The sequence below is a fragment of the Rhipicephalus sanguineus genome, unplaced genomic scaffold (assembly GCF_013339695.2).
Source record: "Rhipicephalus sanguineus isolate Rsan-2018 unplaced genomic scaffold, BIME_Rsan_1.4 Seq3985, whole genome shotgun sequence".
NCBI lineage: Eukaryota > Metazoa > Arthropoda > Arachnida > Ixodida > Ixodidae > Rhipicephalus > Rhipicephalus sanguineus.
Genome location: NW_023615170.1, coordinates 49,553 through 73,132, shown reverse-complemented (window position 1 = coordinate 73,132; position 23,580 = coordinate 49,553). Strand labels below are relative to the sequence as shown.

The 23,580-nt window shown below is 44.2% G+C and overlaps 1 protein-coding gene across 1 annotated transcript; it reads left to right on the top strand.

The window, feature by feature from the left end:
* The first annotated feature begins 2,363 nt into the window (after positions 1-2,363).
* Positions 2,364-9,678, top strand: LOC119377201 (peroxiredoxin-6). The gene is made up of 5 exons (XM_037646779.2): positions 2,364-2,372; positions 2,894-3,037; positions 5,280-5,353; positions 5,746-5,818; positions 8,991-9,678. The coding sequence occupies exons 1-5, from the start codon at positions 2,364-2,366 to the stop codon at positions 9,123-9,125; spliced, it is 435 nt and encodes a 144-aa protein (XP_037502707.1). The 3' UTR covers positions 9,126-9,678.
* Positions 9,679-23,580: the final 13,902 nt, after the last annotated feature.

Below are 23,580 nucleotides of genomic sequence, written 5' to 3'. Positions count from 1 at the left end.
GGCACCAAAGTGTCGTTTATGCGAATGTAATTGGTAACCGCGTGGAAACGAACAGCTTGACGACATGAATTTATCCCGTTTGATTGCGGTAACAATTACACCGATCTTATAGGTGAAGTTCGACCCTTGAGTCCACCAGCGCAGGAGTTTCGCAAGTAGTGTGGAAACTGCCCGCTGGCGTGATGGGTGTCGACACCCTGCCTCGTTTGTCTTCACAGCTGGCCGATGCAAAGCAGCCGTTTAACGTGACTCAGCGCGCTTCGCATATTTCCTGCGGGCAAGAAGAGCTAAGAAGTTATCTCTGCTTGTCTGGCATGCTACGAGGCCGTGTTATGACAGCTGTATGGCCCACATACCACAGTAACGGAGAAAGCAAAAGCACGCACACCACCACCCGCTGGGACGAGTCGCTGATCACGTGTCATAAATTGCTACGAACGGGGAAAAGCGAACAAAACATTTTGAAAGTAGTGCATTGTAAAGTAAATTAAAATAACTTCAACAAGGTGTAGTGAATGTGGAAAAAATGATAATGGCGACGTGCTGTATAGGAAGGCCACAGTTAGGATAAAGGTTCCCCTGCCCTCAAGATGTAAGCCGTGCTTTGAGTGCAACCAGCTTGCCGCGTCACTGGGTGAGCGAAATGCGACAGAGTATACAAATTTCTGCCATATGCTTTTGTATTAATTTTAAAGTTGAATATGTTTCGTTTGCCACCGTCAACCTTCACAACTGTTTCTCCATTCATACCAGACAATGCAAGGAATGCGGTGCAATGAAAAACTTGGCGGGTAAAATTTTAGTTCCAGGACCACTTCTAGTTAACTTTCGGCAGTGTAATCCTGGGCGCTGACTGGCGTCAACGGTTTCCTTTGGAGCTTACGCATCATCGAAGCTTGATACCTTCAACCCGTGTTGGGCGCTCCTCGTCATGACTGCTGTGAGACGCCTGGTAGCTGTGTTATGACTGCCACCGGTGGCACGTCGTCTCTCATAGTTGGCGGCGGCGCTGACTTCCCACGCGACTCGAGACACCTTGCTGCTTTCGAGAAACTGGATCTCCGGGCGGGGAGCACCACACAAAGAGAAGAGAAAGGTGCAAGTTCAGATGAACAGCGGGGCGACGCCAAACTGGCGCTGCCTTCACCATGGACCACTGTGGCTTGTTTGGGATGTTACGGCGCCGCACGGGCTCATGTGTTTTGACAAGAGCAATTATAGGTTGCCGTAAACCCTTTCCTGCCCTTCTGGAGAGAGGCAGTCGGAGGAACTCGGACGATCTCCCTTCTTCCAGCTTGACCCCCACGTGAGTGCCATTGACAGCTGGACTTTGCTGCATCAACCAGTGCAACGACCATCTGCGACAATCTTGTTGTATTGGCTGGTGTCTTTGTGAGTGGTGTCTTGGTGTGATGATTACAATTCAAGACGAGGAGCCAGCCTGTGGTGTTATAACGCCGGTTGCTGAGTGAGACAAGACGCTCTGAGCCCTGGGTTAATGGCTCATCCAGTCACTCGTAGCTGAACTCTTTAATCTTACCTGTTCACTATCTAAATAAGTTTGCAAAAAGTGCCATTAAACGTGTTTGTTTTCGTTTTCCAACTTGTGAGCATCAATTCCTCAACCCGAAGGCTCTGTCATGCTGCCAAATGGAGGTCTGGTCCAAGGAAACCTTGACGCCACAACAGCTGCTACTGGTGCGGTATGCAACTTTTGAGGCTGTAAAGAGACATAGACCCTTCTGTGTACCTGCCGATTCTTCAAAACACAGCATGTGCTCTAAGAGTTAAACCTGCTGCCTTGACGGAAGTCCAGTTTTGAGAGAAAAGATCCAGGGACTTGGGCCCATGCGTTCTTACATGGACAAGGACATAAAATCCCTATTTTGCTTGCTGAAGTCAACTGGGTTTCACGAAAGTTGCTGTACTGATAGCATGTGTAAGTGTTCTATGTGTACATATTGTGTCATTTTTTCATGCTTTTCCTTGTTCCTATCTATCTAATTCCCCTTTCTTCCTCCCCACGTTTAGGGTAGGCAACCAAGCCCGCGCTTGGTTAACCTCTTTGGCTTTCCCCTTCGTTTCTCTCTCTGTGGTAGCTGCTGGGCACTACTTCTCCTCCTCAGCAGGGCTAACCTAGGGCACTGCGTGGCGTATTATTAGAACATTATATGAGGGGTTCAAGCCCCACACGAGACCTTGCCATCGCTTTCACTGTTTCGTAATTCGTTCCAAACTTCTATATTCTTGAATCGCTGGGATATTCGAGCGCCTAGGTTCCATAGCTGGTGTCCGAAACTCACATGACATTTCTTCAGGGAGCTTCCGTCATTCCGCAGTTTTTTTATCACGGCCCTAATAAGATGGCGCAAGTGAGTGTTTTTTAGAGTTTGCGAGAATCCACGCATTTGGCACTGCAATTTTTGTTTCCGCGACAATAGGTATGCTTTTTCCTTATATTCCAGGTATGTAATTTCTAGGCGTTCATTACTGCATAATATTGGCCCGCTGCCGAATCTTAACAGGATTTTCTTTTCATTTTACGTTTTTTACGTGCCATGAATGATTGTCTTGGTAACGATAAATCTGAGGGAGCCGTCACCAACGAAAGGCATGGATCGGGTCGGCACTAGAGGTGCATACAAGGGGCGCTATGTTAATGACAAATGGTAGCGAACACAGCGCACACGTCACGAGGATAGACGAAGGAACAGCGCCTGTTCTTCGTGTTCCTTCGTCTGTCTTCGTGAAGCGAGCGCTGCTTTTGCCTTGTGACGACCAACCAATATCTGGAGACGTGTTCTTTTATAAGGAGTCAATCAACTAGTCACCGTTTGCGCTTTATTCATTATACGCTAACGTTTCCGTTGCACATCCTATCTGCAATGCGCAGGACATAATCGCGTTCAACGACCTGCGTATGAACGACCTGCCGTTTCCCATCATATCGGACGAGAAACGGGAGCTGGCCGTGCAACTGGGCATGCTGGACCCCATCGACAAGGACGCCGAGGGCATTCCTCTCACCTGCAGGGCGGTACGTGCGCACGCCTGTCTCAAATACAAAGCTCCTCGCTTAGGAAGGTTTCACTGCGCTTGAAATGCGGGTGTATTTTGCACGCGTCGCAATCGTACAACCTATGAAGTGCTCTGTTTGATTGTCCTATACGATTTTCGCGCGTTAGCGGTGCCATGAACACAACGTGCGACCATCTCGTTCGAAAAAGAAATATTCTCATTGAAAGAACCTTTCGCAGAGGTTGTTCAACTCGACGAAAGGGCGCTATAATAGTGAAGCTTAGTACTGCGCAGCCTGCAACTTTGCCGTATTGCATTTTACTGTACCTAACTGAAAATGCGACGTCATGTGACTGTAACTGAAACACACGTCCACTTGTGTCGCTTTTCTTGCATTACAAATATTGCACCGCGGTTTTATTGTCACGAAAGGGAAAAAGAAACGTGTAGGTTCTCAACTTGAAAGATAATGAGTCATGTTTCTTAGCGCTGCTTTCTGCATCGTTGCTCGTAAACAGCTTTCGTGGAAACGAGACGCGTTGAGATTGGCTGGTCAAATCAACTGCTTTATTATTCCAGGGAAGCCTAGATAACAGCAGAACGGGCATAAAGGTGCGCTTCTCCGATGGCACACCAATTCGCGGTGGCAAATACCGTTTGGGTGTATGTCATGCTCGCTGATATATGAAAGAAAGAAAGACCTATGTGTTCCCAGTAAACGTCGTAAAAAATGTTGTTCAGGACACGTTGTCAACGCTAAAAGTTTCATGCCGAACGCCAGTACAGACGAATACGTTTTAAGAGTATGTGGGAAATACATCGGCGCTTCCGCGAAAAATTTTGCACATGCAAATTGACTGAAGATAATTAGAACATCAACAGCTTGACCCCGCCTTTTTGAGAGCGCATTACTCGGAGCTGATGCCTGCTGGGCACGAAATTACAAGCAAATCTTTTTTTTTTTACAGCATCCTGCACGACCTAAATTTTTCTCACTTGTACTTCAAAATTTTATATAAAATAGAACTAGACGTTATCAGCTATGATGCCACCAAGTAGTCCTTATATTGCGTCCATGCCTGCATCCATCGCCATCAGAGTTATAAATATATCTGTCGTTTTTCATTCAAAAGACCTTTTATTGCGCTGTCAAAAGGAGCGGCAATTTTGCACCGGGTGCATTTGAGATCTTGCACATGAACCTGTTAGGAAACTGAAAAAGGCTATACAGGTTGAGTGGACGTCTTCCTATAGCGCAGGTGGATCTGCGTCGCTGAGTGGCTTCGGAGTCCCGCGCACTGCTTTTTAACAAGGAATACACCTGTGGAGTACTCAACACGACTCGTTTCGATGAAACCTGTTTACGAACCACGACGCAGAAAGCTACACTGAGAAACATGACGCATTGTCTTTGAACTTGGGAGCCTGCACGTCTAGGTATCTACACTTTCGTGACAATGAAACAGCGTGTATTATTGGTAATATTTGTAAGATACATGGCTGGACGTCTAAAAAGAAAACAACGCACAGTACGCAGGGAAAGAATCCATAAGAGATGGCTCCGGATCGCCTTTCTTCATTATTATTTTTTCTAAAGCACGCTATAATATCACCTTTGCATTATACCGGCATCGGAATGCAACAGTTGTGTGCGGATCTGAAAAGCGCGACCTCGCACGTAATAGCAGAACGTCATATAGCCAGACTGACTGTGGCGGGTGGCAGTGTTTCTTTAGAAATTCGAAACCCGCCGTGGTGGCATAGCACCTATAATGTTGTGCTGTGAAACACGAGGATGCGGGATGCATTGCCGGCCACGGCGAGCGCTCGCAAATGGGTTCGAAATGGAAATCGGCCGCCGCCTACTCCGGTGATCAAAACGGCCGTTGATCAAAATTATCTGGAGTCCCCCACTATGCTGCGCCTCTTAGTCACACGCTGGTTTTCGCACGTGAAAGCTCATCTATTTTTTAATGAAAAATCACATTACGCATCGCTGAAGTTTTCAGACTACAGCAGTATTACAGTATCCGGTAGCCAGCATACTATATCACATAGGGACGTGGAGCCAGACCGATGTGGTACATGTAGTATAGCTTTCTGTTTTCCAAGCTTTTTTAACGCGCTTAAAATTGCTCTACGGGCTGAGGAATGCTGGAGGGGTCCTCAAGACAACGTAATAGCACTAGAAAATTTAATTACAACTTAGCCACGACCGTGTTATGCATAACTGACTCTTTTTGCGCTTTTTACCCTTAAAGGTGTTCATCATCGCACCCGACAAGAAACTGAAGCTCTCTATGTTGTATCCAGCCACCAGTGGCAGAAACTTTCCGTAAGTATGTGCTCGTATTTTTGCAGCGGAACTCCTTTAATTACATAAAGAAGTTCACATTCGCACGTGTCACATCTACTCGCATACAACTGGGAAAACAAACGCATCACAGGTGACGGGATTGTTCAAGCTCCCCGATTAGACTACTTATATGCATGCTTTGAGAAAATAAAGTTTTCCGCTTTATGTTTTTTATCACTCTGTCTCCTTCTTGTAAGCAAAACAATTAATCTGGTCACGCTGTTGATGAAGTTATGCTGGTGTAATGAAAAAAGGTTGCGCTTACTTGCTACAGTGAGCGGCTTAACATTGACTGAACGGCAAAAAAAAAAAAAAAACACAATGACCGTTTCATCATTTTTAGGTGGTTATGAGCGACACTTCTTTTGCAGAGAATTGTTTCGAGCGGTGGCATCTCTCAAGCTCACCGAAGAGAAGAAGGTGGCTACTCCGGCCAATTGGATGGTGAGCGTGCATGATACTCTTGATGTTAAGGGTGCCTGCAACACATTTTTATCATGGTCCGAAAACGCTGCCGATCGGTAGCCTAGGATTCTGAGAACATGTGAAGCTAATATTATAGCGTAGCACGCGGCATGGAATTTACGATTACCTCTCAAACCCAGCGAGAAATCGCTCTCTCTTCTCTCGACAAATAATGCTATAAACGCAGACGACCGTGCCATAAACCCAAAGTTCACGGACATTGGTTGACTTGAGCATCGTGAGCTCGGGATGCATCGCCGCGGGAAGACACGACGTGCCCGCGCGCTCGCTCGCGATCACACTGAAAGTGTGATCGCGAGCGCGTTCGAAAAAAAAAAAGCAAAAAAGTGCAACTCAAGGTGATGACGCGTGCGTGACGTAACCTCTTTTCCCCGTGCCATCACTCCCTGCTTAGCTTCCAGCGCGCTCGTCGGACGAGAGAAGAGAGAACTTGTGCTCGCAGCGTGCGACAAACCTCTGTAACACCGCTCTCACTTGACGGATTCTAAAATTTTTGCGGTGGTCGATTCGTGAGGCAATATACTCCTTTAATGACTCCATTCGGTGATTACTTGTAAAGTGTTGCAGGAAATTTTTAAAACACAGGGCGTGCAAACATGGACGCAAGAGAGAAGCCGAAGTCTATGGTGTGTTGACTGTTATGTTGCCCACATGTGCGGATTTATCCCTTAATGACCAGGCGTGTTGACTGTTATGTTGCCCATTATGTGCCGATTCGATTCAATGATGACCACAGACATTATCAGAGACATTAATAATAACCTTTCGGACATATTCTTTTACGTTACGTTGTTTGATATACCGCGTGTTCAAAGTTCAGCTTTATGGTTTTCTTAAAATTCAGCGCTACGAAGTACGTAAAAACTACCTTTGCAGATAAGTTATGCATCCAGGGGGGCACAAAGTGGGACAATAATTATCGCTCTCAGCCGTCTAATTAATTAACATTGAATAATTAACCTTTTTAGTGGCTGCAGCAAACGGGCATGTTTGTATTGAAAAGTTGGAGGCCGTCGCGTTTCCACATAGTTCCAGTTGGAAGAATTCTTCTAGCTTGTCTGTGACCCGAGTTATCCCGCTGCAAATATTAATTGCGGTTTGCATGATTACTCATGGAAAGCGGTGGGGATCAGCGCAATCTTCCGCCCTTATGTGACGAGCAGTTATTGCTTGCTATCGCCAGCCAGCAGCAAAAGGGCAACCGTTATCATCTTTGCCTATTCCTTCAAACCGTTGTCAGGTTAAACACCGCTCGCAAGTGCCGCGGCACATCGGGGAGGAGCTTTGCGCCAGTGCTCACTGCCTTGCATGCGTAATCATGCAAACCGCAATTAAACTTTGCAGCGGGATACAACTGCCTCCAACTTTTCAATACAAAAAATATTCAATCTTAGTTAATTAGGTGGCTGACGGCAATATTTAATGTCTCACTTCGTGTCCCCCTGGATACGTAACCTATCTTCAAAGGTAGTTTTCACGTAATTCGCAGTGCTGAATTTTAAGAAAACCGTAAACCTTAATTTTGAACACCCAGTATATGTGCGCGCATATCTATTTGCAGATGTGTGCTTATTTGTTTATTTTCCATGTACTACTGTTTTTATGTTTATTTCTTGTATTATCTGTTCCGTCCACTCAAGAGTTAAGGAGCAGGCGGCGCCTTATTTCTGCGCCAACATCTTTTACTTCATATCAATAAAAAAAAGGTCAAGACATCACAAACGGCGCTTGTGCATGGGGTCTTGACTTCTTTCATGTGTCCGTGTTTGGACGCCATTCTTTTAACATGGATACGTACGTACCAATAGCTCTGTTATTCTAAGATGATTTTGAAGAGTGTACGCGTTTCTTTGCTTGGTGTTTCAAACAAGGAAAACTAGTCATAGTGCGGTAAAGCAGACTTTAACAAGTCTTACTCGAAGGTGATTAAACAGTGACCTCCCCCCCCCCCCCATACACACACCTACACACATATTCTTGATCGGTGGTCATTATTAGTCTTAATCGGCGTGTTGCTCTTTGGGAGCGCACAGTACACACGACCTCCCCATTACAGAATTAAGCGAAATTCATAATGGAGACTGGCAGATTGTCTTTCTGTTGAACAAATGTGCAAACGAGCGAGACGAAGACGAAAGCAAGGAGGATGAACAAGGTGCCTTTCCCACGATCGCTCCGGCCGTGAGGAGGAGGCTTTACTCGAACATCCTCCTTTCCCACTGCGCTCTAACTCTGAGCTAGCGGCGATATGCGTTTGCTTTTGTTGTCGGCTCTATCACTCTCTCTTTTTATGGGTAGGGTGGCTAGCCACCCTATTAACTTGTGCATCTTATTAACCCTATTAAGGGAGAGCTTTTCCGGGCGGACGCCACAGAATCCGGGATCGTAGCCATAGACAGCTTCTCTGCAAAAAGTAATTGATCAAATCATGGTATTCCAAAGTTTGAATTCGCTATATTGAAGAGTCTGCACTGCTTCTTCATATGCCATAATTTTTGCAAGCGCTTGATTTATTTGTTGGCTTTGATTTCCACCTTAATAACTACCTTTCTCTTCCCCTAATGCAGGTTAGCAAGCTGCGTTCATCTATCTATCTATCTATCTATCTATCTATCTATCTATCTATCTATCTATCTATCTATCTATCTATCTATCTATCTATCTATCTATCTATCTATCTATCTATCTATCTATCTATCTATCTATCTATCTATCTATCTATCTATCTATCTATCTATCTATCTATCTATCTATCTATCTATCTATCTATGTAATCATTATTTATTTATTTACTTGTGTGTAATGAATGGCTTCATGATGGGCACGTGGAATGTTTACTTCGGCCATTACGAACGTTCACGCTCAAATTACTTGAAATGTGCTGTTAATCTTGATTCACTTGTTATTTGTTTGTTATTGGAATTGTTCACACGTTTTTATTGCCCGTTATAGTGCAAACTTCTCAACCTTTTACACACTCTGAAATGCGTAATAAATCCGGGTACAACGCAGTTAAGTTTTCTATCCGAGTATTGTAAACATGTAATCCTACGAGATAACATGCATTCTTTGCAACTGTTCCTGAACGTCGCTACTTCCTATTGCTAAGCGCGGTTTACTCTATTCGCAGCCGGGTGAGCCGTGCATGGTGATTCCGAGCGTGAAGGACGAAGAGATCCCGCTGCTGTTCCCCAAGGGTGTCACGTCCTACAATGTGCCATCGGGCAGAAAGTACATCCGCGTCACTCCCCAGCCTGACCCATGACGCGGCTGCGAACGGGCTTCGCATTTCCTGCACCGCAGTCCCCATATTCACAGATATATTCAATTCGCAGATATCAATACATTTCCTAACGCGTAGAAAACTTCATATAACCAGTGCTGTAGTCTGCACACCGTGTATAACTCTACGAGCTTGCTTCAAAAGTATATCCGCACTGCAAGCAAGCAGAAATACATTTGGTTCATGTACCCGGTGCTACACCGGGCGTCACCTATAGCGCTGCCTGCTAGCTTCAGAACTACATGTACATTATATGCAAGCAACCTGGGACTAAATTTCTTACACGCGCGCCCCAACTCTCACAAGAGACAAGAGACCAAGTAACGCTAGTGCAAAGTGACTGATGGTTGCTTAGTGCCTGCGACCTAAATACGCGGTGGGGAAAGAGAGCTCGGCGTGCACTAGGTTGTTTCGCGAAATGAAGTAAAAAACAAAAAAGTCAAAAACGTCAAATGTGCCGTCAAGCTGACTAAAAATACGCTGCGCAATTAAAGCCGCATTGCCCAGAGGTCTGTCTGTTTTCTTACTGCGCTGACTCGGAAGCAAATGAAGGCGCAATATGCAACAACGGCTCTCGCTTGCCCTGACTAGTCAGTGTGACTGCCGTAAGTAAGTAAGTAAGTAAGTAAATAAATAAATAAATAAATACAGAGCGAATATATGTCTGGACTCCTCCCACGCCAAGTCGGTGTTTACTAGCAAAGAAGGAAGAAAAGTTCACTGGTAAACAGCTCATTCCCCTTTTTGGATACCACGGCGAAAAGAATGCGGGGTAGCATTTGTCCGCATGCTAACTCAAAGCTCGCATCGGTTGCACTAACAAAGAAAATGAGCGTTATGGAAGAAGGGAAATATTTCGAGATATATACACCGTGTCGGAAAAGTCCCAAGGGCCAACCGCTATCTTCAGAAACGGGCCAGCTTGCGCTTTGTGGCTACGGTAGCGCACCCTTGTTTTGCAGTTAAGGCAAAATGCGGTGCTGGTAATCCCCGAAAAACAGCGCATATATTTTGCATTCATGGTCACAAGATAATTTTTATTCGAAGAAACATAAGTTGCATGTTAAATAGCTACCAGCATCCCTTAATTCACGGTTACTGTTCGAGAAATGGGTGACGTGCGACAGCAGTTACTTCATGAATTTTCCGCCCGCATAAACGAAATAACCTATAGCATCATTCACAGAGATGCGCGCCCGCGTTGCGACCATCTCTCAGCGCTCGCTAAAACGCGGCAGACTGCTTCAAGGAAAATACACATTAAACGAAAACAGAGAGAGTTCAATTGAGGCGCGAAAAACTATGTACGAAATCCCTCTCAATAAAGACGGAACGAAAAACCCTTGTCTCTTGTTTTGCCGCTTTTGTGCTGTTTACTGATACTGGAGCGGCGACATACGCTCGCCCAAACATTGCGTTGTTCCAAATGAAAAGTCTAACCAAAGTTATCTGTCGAAAGGCGTCAGGCCTGGGCCTCGGGGACACGCCGTTCCCACAGCAGAGGTACTTCTATTGAGTCCACGCGAACTCTCGTTTAAAGCAGCCATGTAAACTTCAACGTCTTTTTTAAAGTGCAATGGAGGATGGCTCGCCCTGAAACAATTTATGCTTATGGATCTCGTGGTCATAGAAAAAGTGCTATTTTTCTGACTGTCTACTACATTTTTTTTTCTTCGTGTCGTTGTGCCTCTTGCGTTGCACTGCAAGGATAGAGTGCTCGGCTGTGTGTTAGCTGCTCTATCGCCTCTTAATTTTTCGGTTGACTCTTTGGCATTGTACTGGCTAGCAATATTGCTGCAGTAGGACTGAGCGGCCTTCACTGTTATATAATGAAGGTACTTAAAAAAATTGCGGGCTCCTACACTAAGTCGCACAAAGCTTGGCACAGCGAAGCACGGGCCTGTGGCTGTCGTACTCGCCGTCGAACGTCACCTCTGGCTTCGAGACGCGCGGCTTCCTCCTGGGAGTACGCAGCCAGGCTCTGCACTACAGAGCTAAGGTTGCGCGCGATGTCTCCGTTCGGCTTAGCTACTGCGCATGGCGGCTTGGCCAGTAGTTGCGGTATCTGGTCGCTACATGATGCGATGCTTGTTTCTTCTTTGTATTTTTTCTCTCTCTCTACTTTCTTCTCTCTCTTTCGTTGATGTTCTCTGTCTCTCTCTCTTTTTTAATGCGAAGAATTTTTTAGCGACCCTTTGGCACTTCGAGCGTTTCTATCTATCTATCTATCTATCTATCTATCTATCTATCTATCTATCTATCTATCTATCTATCTATCTATCTAGCCGCCTACGTCTGAGTGCTCTCATGATCGCCTCCTTAACTTGGTGTAGACCAAAATTGGCATGGGAGGGTAAGACGATTTGGCGATAATGGCTTTAGGGTCATGGCATGATTAACGTGAAAATGCTGTCGCGTATGTCGTCAAACCCTTTCCTCCAGACACGTGTGGCACATACTCATTTACCACGGGCCGCGGTGTACGGGTATGCGCCACAGGTGATTGACAGTTTATATCTACCCAGGAACGGCGAGCACAGACATTAGTAATTGAATTCGAGGGCGTTAAGAAAAAGCGACATCGGCAGCTTTAACCCGGCGAATGCAAAGATCAAATATTACGGTCCCAGCAGGAATCGAACCCAAGCATTCTGCGTGGCAGTAAGATATTCTACCACAGAGCCACGCCAGGTCTAGAAAGTGCTTTGGAAAAACACCCTATGCAGGCGTAATGTCGGTGCAACGCTAATTGTGGTTTTGGTGCTGGCTATCTAATTTTATAACAAAGCAATAAACGCTACATATGCACTCCTATCATGCAGGCGTCATGTCAGGTTAACGTCTGTGGTTCCAGTGTTGGCTCCGCTGTTATAGCAGTCTAATAAACATTACATTTGTATTCCTATATATTCACCAAGCTAAATTCAAGCGTCGCTAGACCCCGGATGAATACGCTAACGAAAGCTACGTATGATATTCACATCATCGCACCGTAAATGCACTTCGTTTCGATAATGCAGACGTATGTGCTCAAATGTGAGTGCTGACGTTACGTCACACCATAAGTTGCCCTATAAACGCTAGTGCTGTCGACGTGCCTGGTAATAATAATAATATCTGGGGTTTAACGTCCCAAAACCACGATATGATTATGAGAGACGCCCTAGTGGGGGGCTCCGGAAATTTCGACCACCTGGGGTTCTTTAACGTGCACCTAAATCTAAGTACACGGGCCTCAAACATTTTCGCCTCCATCGAAAATGCAGCCGCCGCGGCCGGGATTCGATCCCGCGACCTTCGGGTCAGCAGTCGAGCGCCATAACCACTAGACCACCGTGGCGGGGCGACGTGCCTGGTAAGCCCACGATGTGCACCGAACTACTACAATTACAAAAACACGTCGATCCACCTCGTAACGCTTGGCTCAAAAGCCAAACAATTCGGCATAGAACTACTCGCTGACTTCTTCGCATGATACCGATTCCCACAAGGTGTGAGATCGGCTGAATTTTTTTCAGCATTTCTTTCTCTCTATTTCTCTCTTTCTCATTCTGTCTATGCTATGCTTTAATCTCTCCCCCCTTCCTTGCTCTCCTCCTCACCATCACATCTCGCCCCTTCACTCTCACTTCTCTTTCCCACCGCCTTGCTACACTATACTATACAAGGCTATGCTATACTCAGCTAGCGTGCCTGGATAGCCGAGTGGTTAGGACGCTCGCCTTCGGATCCATGGTACGCGAGTTCGGATCGCGTCTCGGAAACAATTCTTTTTCGGCAAGAATTTTTCTCTTTCTCTTTCTTTATATCTTTCTTTCCGTCTCTCTGGTTGGTTGTCTTTTTCTTTCTCTCTCTCTCTCTCTATCCAGGGTGTCTAGCAAACTGCATAAGTCAAATTCCCTGACTTTTCCAGGTTTTCCTTGACCATTTTGGCTAAAATTGCCTGACCAATGCAATGAACGCCATTTTGTAGAAATGGGTCATGAAGCAAATAAGATAGAGCAGAGAACACACAAGATATATATTGCAATTGTCTGCAATTTAAATTGAAATTTAAAATTGCAGGCTGCGACAACTTGTTGTCCTAGTGGAGCACACGTCTTGTCGTAATTTCAATGTCAGATGAGGCTATATTTATTACATTTTTTACAATTCTTCTGCAATAAAATGAGCGAAGGCCCGCTTTGCTAACATAGAGTTGCATGATTTGTTCCAAGGAAAGCCCACCGCATACACGTGAGAGTGCAAAATAATAATAATAATAATAATAATAATAATAATAATAATAATAATAATAATAATAATAATAATAATAATAATAATATAAAATAATATAAAATAATAATTTAAAAAATATAATTAATAAATAAAATTTAGAAAAAAGACTGACGCCACTTTTCTCTGCATCTCCAATGTCTGCATATTTGCCTTTACCTACGATGTATCGAAGCAATTTAGCTGAAAGTGCACCTGAAAAATCTGTGCCTGAAAAAGTATCTTAGTCAGTGTGGACAATGAGATACGATCGTAAAATTGCACAAGAACCAAAGTTCAAGGAGGCATCGCTTGTACGTCCTGCCACCAAGCACCGCCATCTTGATATAGTTTGGAAGCTCATACTTCCACCTCTCCGTTACCACCATCACCACGTACAGTAGCTTCGCATAGGAAAACGGGGCAAGAAAAAAGATTGTGATAAAGGCAGGTCTGATGAAATTCGCGATGTACTATGTGGATATCCGATTGGCTGTGGCTACGGCAAATTGTTTACCGACACTACCAGCAGAGTGCTTGCCTGTAGGTCTGCTTTGAAAACTTTGCCGATCCACCACTTTTTTGTTGGATAACTTCGCGACCGTAAACAGCATGAACTGACGCTTCATTTTGAAAACTTTGAAACAAGAATCGCATAACAGCATACTGAGAGCTGAGCACACCTTGATCTGATCATTTGCGGCGATAAGAGAGAAGCTGCTTACCAAAACGCATAGACAAGCCAATGATTGTGCCGTACCACATAATTCGAATGCGCGATGAAAGCCCGCACCGCATTGGCAACCTAGCGATAGCAAAGCAAAGCCCTGTATCGTTGAGTTATGCACTACGTCGGGCGACACAAAGGCGAAAGCACCAGCGAAGCACTCGTTCTTGCACCACACCAGCCTCACCGTCACGGGTTCTTGCCGACTCATTTGCCGTACCCAGAAGCATAGCCTTTAAGTTTGGTAGCTGTTACTGAGAGGAAGCTGTCACTGGGATGCCAGTTTGTACGCCACCTATATGTGGGTGATCCCAAAGGAGGCCGTTTTCCCTAACTTGATTTGCTTGATTGATGAATTCCCCGAGGATTCCCCGATTTTTCCCAGTGGCTCAAAATTCCCTGACTTTTCCCTGTTTTCCCAGTTGCTAGACACCCTGCTATCTCTCTGTACTCGTTCTTAGGATTATTACAGGCCACGCCGTAGTGGTGAGTAGCGGGATCATCCCAAATTCTGTGGCATATACCCGTTCGTGATGATGATAGTTGTCGGACATGGTCACACACATTACGCCGGGCTAGAACAGCTTCGCTGTCAGAAAATTGGTTTAGTCACGAACATTAGGTGCGTCTACACACAAAAGCTCTATAACTATAAAATACTGGGGCTTCTTCTCCACTTCCTAAGGTTGGCACGCGCTCTCTTCATCCACTTGTTCCTCTCCGTCCTCTTCTTCATCTTCTGCTTCGCTCCCGCGACACATGCGCCGATTTGTCCAGCGTGGTATTCAATAACTCTGATGGGCGAGGAAACGAGTACAGAGAGAGAGGGACATAAAACGAAAGAAAGAGATAGACAAAAAGGAAAGAGAAAGAGAGAAATTCTTGGCGAAAAAAATTTCTTGGCGAGGCGGGATTGGAACCTGGGTACCCACGATCCCACGGTGAGCGTCGTAACCACTCGCCTATCGAGGCACACTAGCACAGCATAGCATAGTCCTGTATAGTATAGTGTAGCAAGGTGGTAGGAAGGGAAGTTAGGGTGAGGATTAGATACGTGCGGGTGAGGAGGAGGGAAAGTTGGAGGGAAGAGAGTAAAGCGTAGCATAGGGAGAAAGAGGAGTGAGAAATATAGCTCTAGAAGAAGCAGAAAGAAGAGAGAAAAAAAAGAGAATCAAACAGGAAATAATCCTAGCATAGAAAAAGAGAAATAGAGAAAAAAGAGAGATAATAGAAGAAAAGAAAGAAGAAGAACAGAATAGAAAGAGAAAGAGAATGAATCAAACAAGGAAAGAGAGAAAAAAGAAAGAAAGAAGAAAAGAGAGAAGAAAGAAAGAAAAAAGAAAAAGAAATACAAGAAAGAGAAAGAAAGATAGAAACTCCAAGAAAGAGAAAGGAATGCGTAGAAGAAAGAAAGAAGAGCGAAAAAAAAAAAAGGAGAAAGACAGAAAAAGAAAGAAAGAAAGAAAAGAAAGAAAGAAAGAAAAGAAAGAAAGAAAAAGAAAGAAAGAAAGAAAGAAAAAGAAAAGAGAAGAAAGAAAGAAAGAAAGAAAGAAAGAAAGAAAGAAAGAAAGAAAGAAAAAGAAGAAAGAAAGAAAGAAAGAAAGGCCGCCTAGCTACACACTTCCTTCAGGCTTGGCACCACTAGTGCGAAGCTGCCTTAATTTTTTTTGTTCATTTGAAATTAGCGAGGTTTATGAACTGACGTGCTCGGAAAGATGTCGTAACTTCGCGGTTGTACTTGACCAGCAGGCAAAGTGATCTCCAGCACTCGACAGAAAATATGGTGGCAATAACGAAGCAATAGCAAAGAAAGAAATAGAAGAAGAAAGAGATAGCTACCAGACAGAGTGACGATAGAGTGGACCTTAACACGCCCCAGGAGGTACAAAACGCGCCGTTCGATATCACCGAAAGAGCGGCGTTACACTCGATCGCGATGGTGCCAGATGCAGTCCTAGCTGTCGCCTTATTCATTTCGTTCGTTGTTCAGTAACCTCTGACGCAGTGCTACTGATACTTAAGTCTTATCGGGGTCCTCTAGATACAATAGCGTCGTGTCACGTAGACCCCTCTTTCCTAACATCTGAATGAATGCACCGAAATGTTTCCAGAGATCCTCGATGTACGGCCGTGTAGGCGTTCATTTCATTCGTTGCGCGCAGGGATGGTGCTAACAAGCGATGTAATTTAAGTTTAGCGTGACCCGGAGAAGGACGATGATGCTTCAATTAAGGTCAGCCTTCTCGATTGAATCAGAATGCCACAAGGTGTAGTTTTGTGCGTATGGAATAAATCACATTATTTAACGCATAAAAGTCGGAAGACAACCTATTCGTTAGCAATACAAAAAACCAAGCACCTCCATCAATTGATAAGAAGTTTATTGGCGGTGTGATTGAGCGAAGGCCGCTTGAAATTGAAACGGCGACACAGAGTCATATACCGTCTCGAATGACGCAACAGTGACCAGCAGTTCTATATGAGCGTTGGTGGTGCTACTAGAATGGTACACGTCCACTCCTTCACAATATCATCAGTATCGTATGTAAACTGTTCTTTACAAAGCCTTGTTCAGCATGCCTTGACTTTCAGAGTGATTTTATGATTTTTTTTGTTCTTTTCATACCTAGGATTTTATGATAGTCGTGTGGCTACATATGTGATGAAACTACCCATTGTTTGTATCGATGTTCGCATAAGGGCTTGGGCGGGGGTATCGTCCTAAACAAACTTGCTAACGCTTAGGTCCCTATTATTCAGTCCTTGTTTCTTTAGGAAACGCCTAGTAATGAAGTCGATCGACACGTCTGGCAAGTAAATTTCTTTTTTCCCTGAGCTGAATAAAGAATGCTGCTGAAATTCGCGAAACACTGTTTCATGTTGGCAAAAGAACTTGTCTTTATTTGCTTGATTTTTTTCCTCACTTTTGAGAATGAAAAAACAAAACGTAAAACTCCAACCAACAAAGCTTTTGGGTGTATCCAAGTTATCTGCAGTACCCGGATGAAAACATTGAATGGATACCCATCCCTGTGGGAGCACTACAGTGGGGAACATAAGATCCATTAAGTGCGCACTGATGCGCGAATTCATGTAGCGGCCAAGAGGGTCGTTTCCTTTAGTAGCCTCTGAATTGTTGAACATTAGCGGCATGGTGCACTACACGATTAGGAAGGAAACAGAAAAAGGAGAAGGCAGGGAGGTTAACCAGAAACACTTCCGGTTGGCTACCCTACACTGGGGGGTCGGGGAAGGGGAGTAGAAAGACGAGAAATAGAGAGGAGGAAAGAGAAAAAAAAAGGGAGAGAGAAGAGATGTAGTGCATTCACGATTAAGCCGCCATCATGCGTCTGGATAAGAACGTTCGACTTTGCTTTCTCCTGCGGTCAAATACCTTCGCAATATTCACGAACATGAACATTTTGGTCAGTGTCTCTATGCAAACCGGAATTGCGTCTTTGTTGTTCGTACGTTCTGGCAACGCAAAACGCAACTTTATCTGCCATACATACTACAGCACGTATATGAATACAGGTCTAACATAAAACAGTGGTTTCTTTCCGGATAAATGTGTGCCAATTACGCTTGAGATACAGAACGGTTTATTAAGAAGCAGTATACGATGAAATTACATAGGTGCATTTTATTCCGTGATAAAAGGAGTCCCCTATCTGGCCTAAGTACTTGTTTCGTGAAGAAGTAACCCGGAATCCTATAATGCGATCTTTGTGACATACTCGCATTAACCTGCAAGTCTCTATTAAATACACCTGATTCGTGAAATTTTACGTAACAAGAAAAATGTCCGGCGAATTAGTTGGGGGAGCCAAGAAAAATATAAGGCCGAGAAACACACATATCTGAATGTCGCCCAATCGAGCTGTACAAAAGACACGGCTTCTTCACGTAACATAAAACCTATTCCTTGTACATGAAAGGCCCATAGATACTGCATCAGGACATGTGTAGTTGGTTAGAAAGTATTGCTTAATGAGCTTGTAATACGCGACTAATCTTATTTTTTGCGGTATGCTTTAACTGCTGATTTCTGCCACCCATTTGTTATATCACTGCGACTCAATATATTGCTTCAGTCTGAATGAAAAATCGTCCCCTTTGTGGTGTCCTTGCCAATGACATGCCGCGCCTGCATCGCCACTCTTCGCAGTGGCGTCTCGCATGGCTAACTCACCTAAGACCGCAGAGGCTCTTAACCTGCAGGTGGTACAGAAATGCATAATTAATACGGCTGAAATCGCAAGTTACAAAATAAAAGATATAGGTGCGCACACGCAAGTGGACATGCTAATCATGCGCGTACGACTTGCTTAAGCGCGAAGGTAAATGAGCAACAAGTCGTGTTGTATTTTTGCCCATTCTTATTCTGAAAGTGGAATATGTATACGCTACTTGCAAATTAATTGATTTCACATTTACGACAGAAGAAAGTGCCTTCACATTAAAAGATGTCGCGCTTCTCGTAAAAATCAGGACTGAAAACGAAAAAGCAGGCAATTTTCTTAGACAAGAAAAAACGCCTCTCGCCGTCGTACTGTCAGAGACGAGCAAACAATTGTTATCTGATATTAATCATACTGGCAGTCCAGGTCAAGGTATTCTCGATCACGGAACTTCGTTGTTGCGTCAACAACTGCTATGACATGTGCGAAACAGACACCAAGGTATAAATTCGAAATTTCAGACCTAGGCTTTGAAGAGACACCAAACACAGGTGTACACATGGGAGTCAAAACATGCTGTAGCTAGTTAGAACGCTATATACATAATTTTGGTATTGTATTTACCATCGATAAAAGTAGTAAACGTTCTTTACGAAAAAAAAAAAAAATTGGCAAATCCCACGCCGTGTAGGTATCGGCTTCATGCGAAACAGTTAGCGAGTAGCTTTATGCTGCATATATTGGCTCTGAGCCAAGCGTTATGAGGTGGATCGACTCGTAATTGCAAGTGTAATAGTTGTGTGCACATCGTGGGCTTACCAGGGACGTCCACAACGCTCTAGTTTCCAGGGTAATTCGTAGTTTAACGTAACGTCCGCGCTCACGTTAGAGCACAGACGCCAGTATTATCGAAACGAAGTGTATTTTACAGCGCGATGATGAGAATATCATATGTAACTTTTGCTAGCGCATTCCTCCGGGGTCAAGCAACACTTGAATGCAGCTTGCTGAATCATGCGAATACAAATGTAATATTTATAGACTGCTATAAAAGCGGAGCCAACACTGGAACCACAATTGACGTTAACCCGACATAATGTCTGCATCATAAAAGTACATATGTAATGTTTATTGCTTTGTTTTAAAATTAGATAGCCAGCACATTACGCCTGCATAAGGTGTTTTTCCAAAGCAGTTTCAAGACCTGGCGTGGCTCTATGGTAGAATACCTGACTGCCGCGCAGAATGCTTGGATTCGATTGCTGCTGGGATCCTAATTTTTATTCTTTTCATTGGCGGTGTCAACGCTGCCGATGTCGGTTTTCCTTAACGCTCTAGCATTCAAGTTACCAATGTCTGTTCTCGCCGTTCCTAGGTAGATACAAACTGTCAATCACCTGTGGCGCATACCCGTATACTGTGGCCCGTGGTAAACGGGTATCTGCGACAGGGCCCACAGGCTAGACCTGTCGGTCCCCACGTGGAATAGCCGGGTGGACGCGGCGGACGCTCTTCCTCACGTCTGTAATGGACCTCAATAAAGTTGTTCTCTCTCTCTCACCATACGTGTCCGGAGGAAAGGGTTTGACGACGTACGGGACAGAATTTTGACGTTATTCACGCATGACAAGACAGTCATATTCTTCAAATCCTCCTAATTCCCACGCCTATTTTAGTCTAGACCAAACTAAGGAGGAGATCACGAGATCACCCGGACGTAGGCGGATAGATAGATAGATAGGATAGATAAGAATATAGAATAGATAGAATAGATAGCTCAGATAGATTAGATAATAGATAGATATATAGATAGAAGATAGATAGATAGATAGATGGATAGATAATAGATAGATAGATAGATAGATAGAAAGAACGCTCAAAGTGTCTTGGGTTTGCTAAGAAATGCTTCGCATTTATAATGCCTCCATAATCTAAATCAGAAGAGCATCCAGAAGCCTGTGCCATTCGGCAGTACAATGTGCTGATATCGGTCAGTCACGGTCCGAAATTATTTATCACGTTGTTTTGCATGGTGGCATGATGAGGTGACAGGGTGCTTACGCTCTGAACACACACACACACACACACACACACACACACACACACACACACACACACACACACACACACACACACACACACACACACACACACACACACACACACACACACACACACACACACACACACACACACACACACACACACACACACACACACACACATCCCTTTCGGCCCTGGCGTCCTCAATTGAAGACACCACACGATATTTCGCCTACCACCCCGGAAACGAAACCAAAACTGCTAAATCTTGGGGAAGTATTTCTTCAATGATCCCCACTGCGATTAACATCATCATTACGGTATTTCTGCGGAGTTCGGAGCCACAAAGAAGAAGAAGCTAGACCGAAGTCATGGGTGACGTCGAGGCGGGAAAGCTGAGGCGGGTAAGCGCCATTTTCGGGACGTCGTACAAAATCTGTTCCAAGGAGTATCACACTGAGAAATACGACGTTGGTTCACATTTTGTGTACTGTAGTGAGTGGCAGGAAAAAAGAAGCCATTTTTCTCATTTCAAGGCTACTGCGCCCTGATGACCTAATTTTACGTCATGCCTGCAAATCCATAAATACTTACACCACAGGCTCAATTTTTGTGTGTCGTCTTCTGAGCTCCTAGTTATCATAAAAACATGTACAAAAAACTTCTCCGACAAAAATAAAAATTCCAGGGCCTAAAGGGATATATATATATATATATATATATATATATAATATATATATATATATATATATATATATATATATATATATATATATATATATATATATAGTGCGTGGGATCTGCCGGATTTTGTGCCGACAGGTTAGGCACAAATGTTTAATTCTCGGCCGTGAGCCCATATCATAGCCATTATATATTTAGGTGATAGGTGGAGGAAAATATTTCAGGCTTGTTCTATTCCTCGTTATAGTTCAGTTACACAGTTTCTACAGCTAGACTTTCTTGGCGCAAGTAGTGATCGGGCTGCTGACTATGCAGTGAAGATGAATGCTAAAGAAACAGAGATATAAGGTGAGTGCTTACAGATTCAAGAAACAAAATTCTAAGAAAATGAGCTTTAGGCATGCATTGTACATTTTTGTTGGTGCTCACACAGATTACTAGACAACTGCTGAGCCATAAGCACAATATCTGTATCACATAGACATGTCGATAGAACTTGAGCACTCTATTGCAAGGAAACACTCACGAAATCAACTGGTGGGGCATGATGTGAACCTGTGCCAATGCTGGATAAATAAAGGTCATATATATTACATACTTGTTATTGTGTTAATTACTTTTTGAATATATTTGTACTTGGAAGCTGAAGTACGGTTTGCCCGGCTACTTTTAGAAGCGCCGACTTGAAATACGTAAAATCTTGCAGTGTGGCTGTTGATAAGTGAAGTTCATGTATGTTTTAGATTACCTCTTCGATTTCCTAGGATTTTTCCTGACAGCAGTGCACAGACTTTCACTTCATCGTGGCAGGTACTATAACTGTGACATGTTAATTTAGTCAGACAGTAGATGTATGTGTGCTCAAACAAATTTTGGACATTTCTCTGCTATATGAAAAAAAAAAAACACTACCACATCCAATGAACACAATCTCACTCATCACGACGACGTAAACGTGCTTGTAAAGCTGTGCTGCAAGAAGTGCTCGTCACAGTTACAATCTGTTTATTAGCTGTAAATGATTTGAAGGAGCCCATTGAACATATTTGAAAAGGCTAATTGAGGCTAATTGAAAAGGCAATTGAGGACAGCTTTGTAAAGCGTATCGTTTTGTAAACTTCTGTGATCTAAACACAGTTAATTAAGGCAAAACAGTTTTGAGAGTAGTTTGTAAACTGTCTCACAAGGCATAACTAAATGTCGAAAGAGCTGTTAATTTCCCTCACTACCGTGATGTTCGTTTTGTAATGTAATAAATAATTTCTGACGATTCACAGGCAAAGCATGATATGATAATGAGTCATACAGTAGTGGGCACCTTTAGATTGATTGAAATGTTACACAAACATCCAGTGTTTGTCCGGTGCAGTGGTTGTCCCAGCAAAAGCTATTATCATCATCTTTGGAACTGACCACTTCACGACGTCGACAGCTGCGGGAACTAGCTGCTCTGCGCGCTGCACTTTGTTTGGTCAATTGGGAACCACCTCAACAATGGTCGATCTTCAGCGACTCAAAGGCAGCCCTATAGGCTCCGTGCAGACGTAACTCCGCCGCCAATGAAGGCTCCCCTAGCGGCAACAAGCGCAGACTTGACGGGATACTCTCACCCGCTCGCCCTGCTCGCTCAACGGTTCCGCGATGACGGCGCGCGGCCTTCTCGCGGGTTATTCGTTTTGTGTCGGTTATGCCAAACTCTAAGAATAATTGCTGCGTTGTTGGGTGCAGTAACACCCACAGAAATTCTCCAGGTACGCGATTTTACTGGTTTCCTATCAGAGACCATACGCAATCTGCACGTTTGCCTAGCATGTCAATTACCCTGTGCGCCTTGAGATGCAAAAAAGAAAAAAAAAATGTGCCGACCTAAATAAGTGCACTAAATGTACATCGCAGAGCAGACTCATTGCCAAGACGAAGTGTCAAGAGGTATTACTTCACACCTTTGTCGCAGTAATTATGCAGAAACGTTCATTTGCCGAAGCATTTCTGTTTAATAACATGCGTGGTGACAGTTCGGCCACATCCTGATGTGGCACTTCGACATACTGCTTGTATATACTCAGCTGCTTGCCTGGGAGCCTACATACAAATGAGCAAATAATCCGTTTCAAAACAAACAAGCTCAGCGTTTGAGTAGAGGCAGGAAGGAGCATGAGGTGGGACTGCGATGCCGCGTCGCTGGCCTCTGCCCGGAGCACGTCAGACAAAGTGCACTCAGTGCCGCCGAAAAACCTCAGCACGTGCTCGCCGTCGATGCTCTTTGCCCTAACTGTAGAGGCAGAAGTTCCTCCAGATTATTTGTAATGAAGCTGACAAAAAGAGAGAACAAAAAAAAAACTCGCTCACTTTTTTCTTTTTTTTTTGTGATTGCCACAGGTGAGTGTTTCGGGTAGACGTTTTTAATTAAAGGAAAGCCCCATTATCGCGGTTTGCTTGTCTTCGATGCGCAAGTAATTTCGTTCAGACACAATGGAACCCGCGGCGGTTTTGTGCTTTCCTGCGACTCCGGCACGGCACTGCCAGTTGGCCGCACGGATATCCCTGC

Coding starts and splice junctions, on each gene's coding strand:
- LOC119377201 (XM_037646779.2), top strand. Junction 5,354..5,745: donor ACCAGTGGCAGAAACTTTCC/GTAAGTATGTGC, acceptor CTTCTTTTGCAG/AGAATTGTTTCGAGCGGTGG. Junction 5,819..8,990: donor CTACTCCGGCCAATTGGATG/GTGAGCGTGCAT, acceptor CTCTATTCGCAG/CCGGGTGAGCCGTGCATGGT.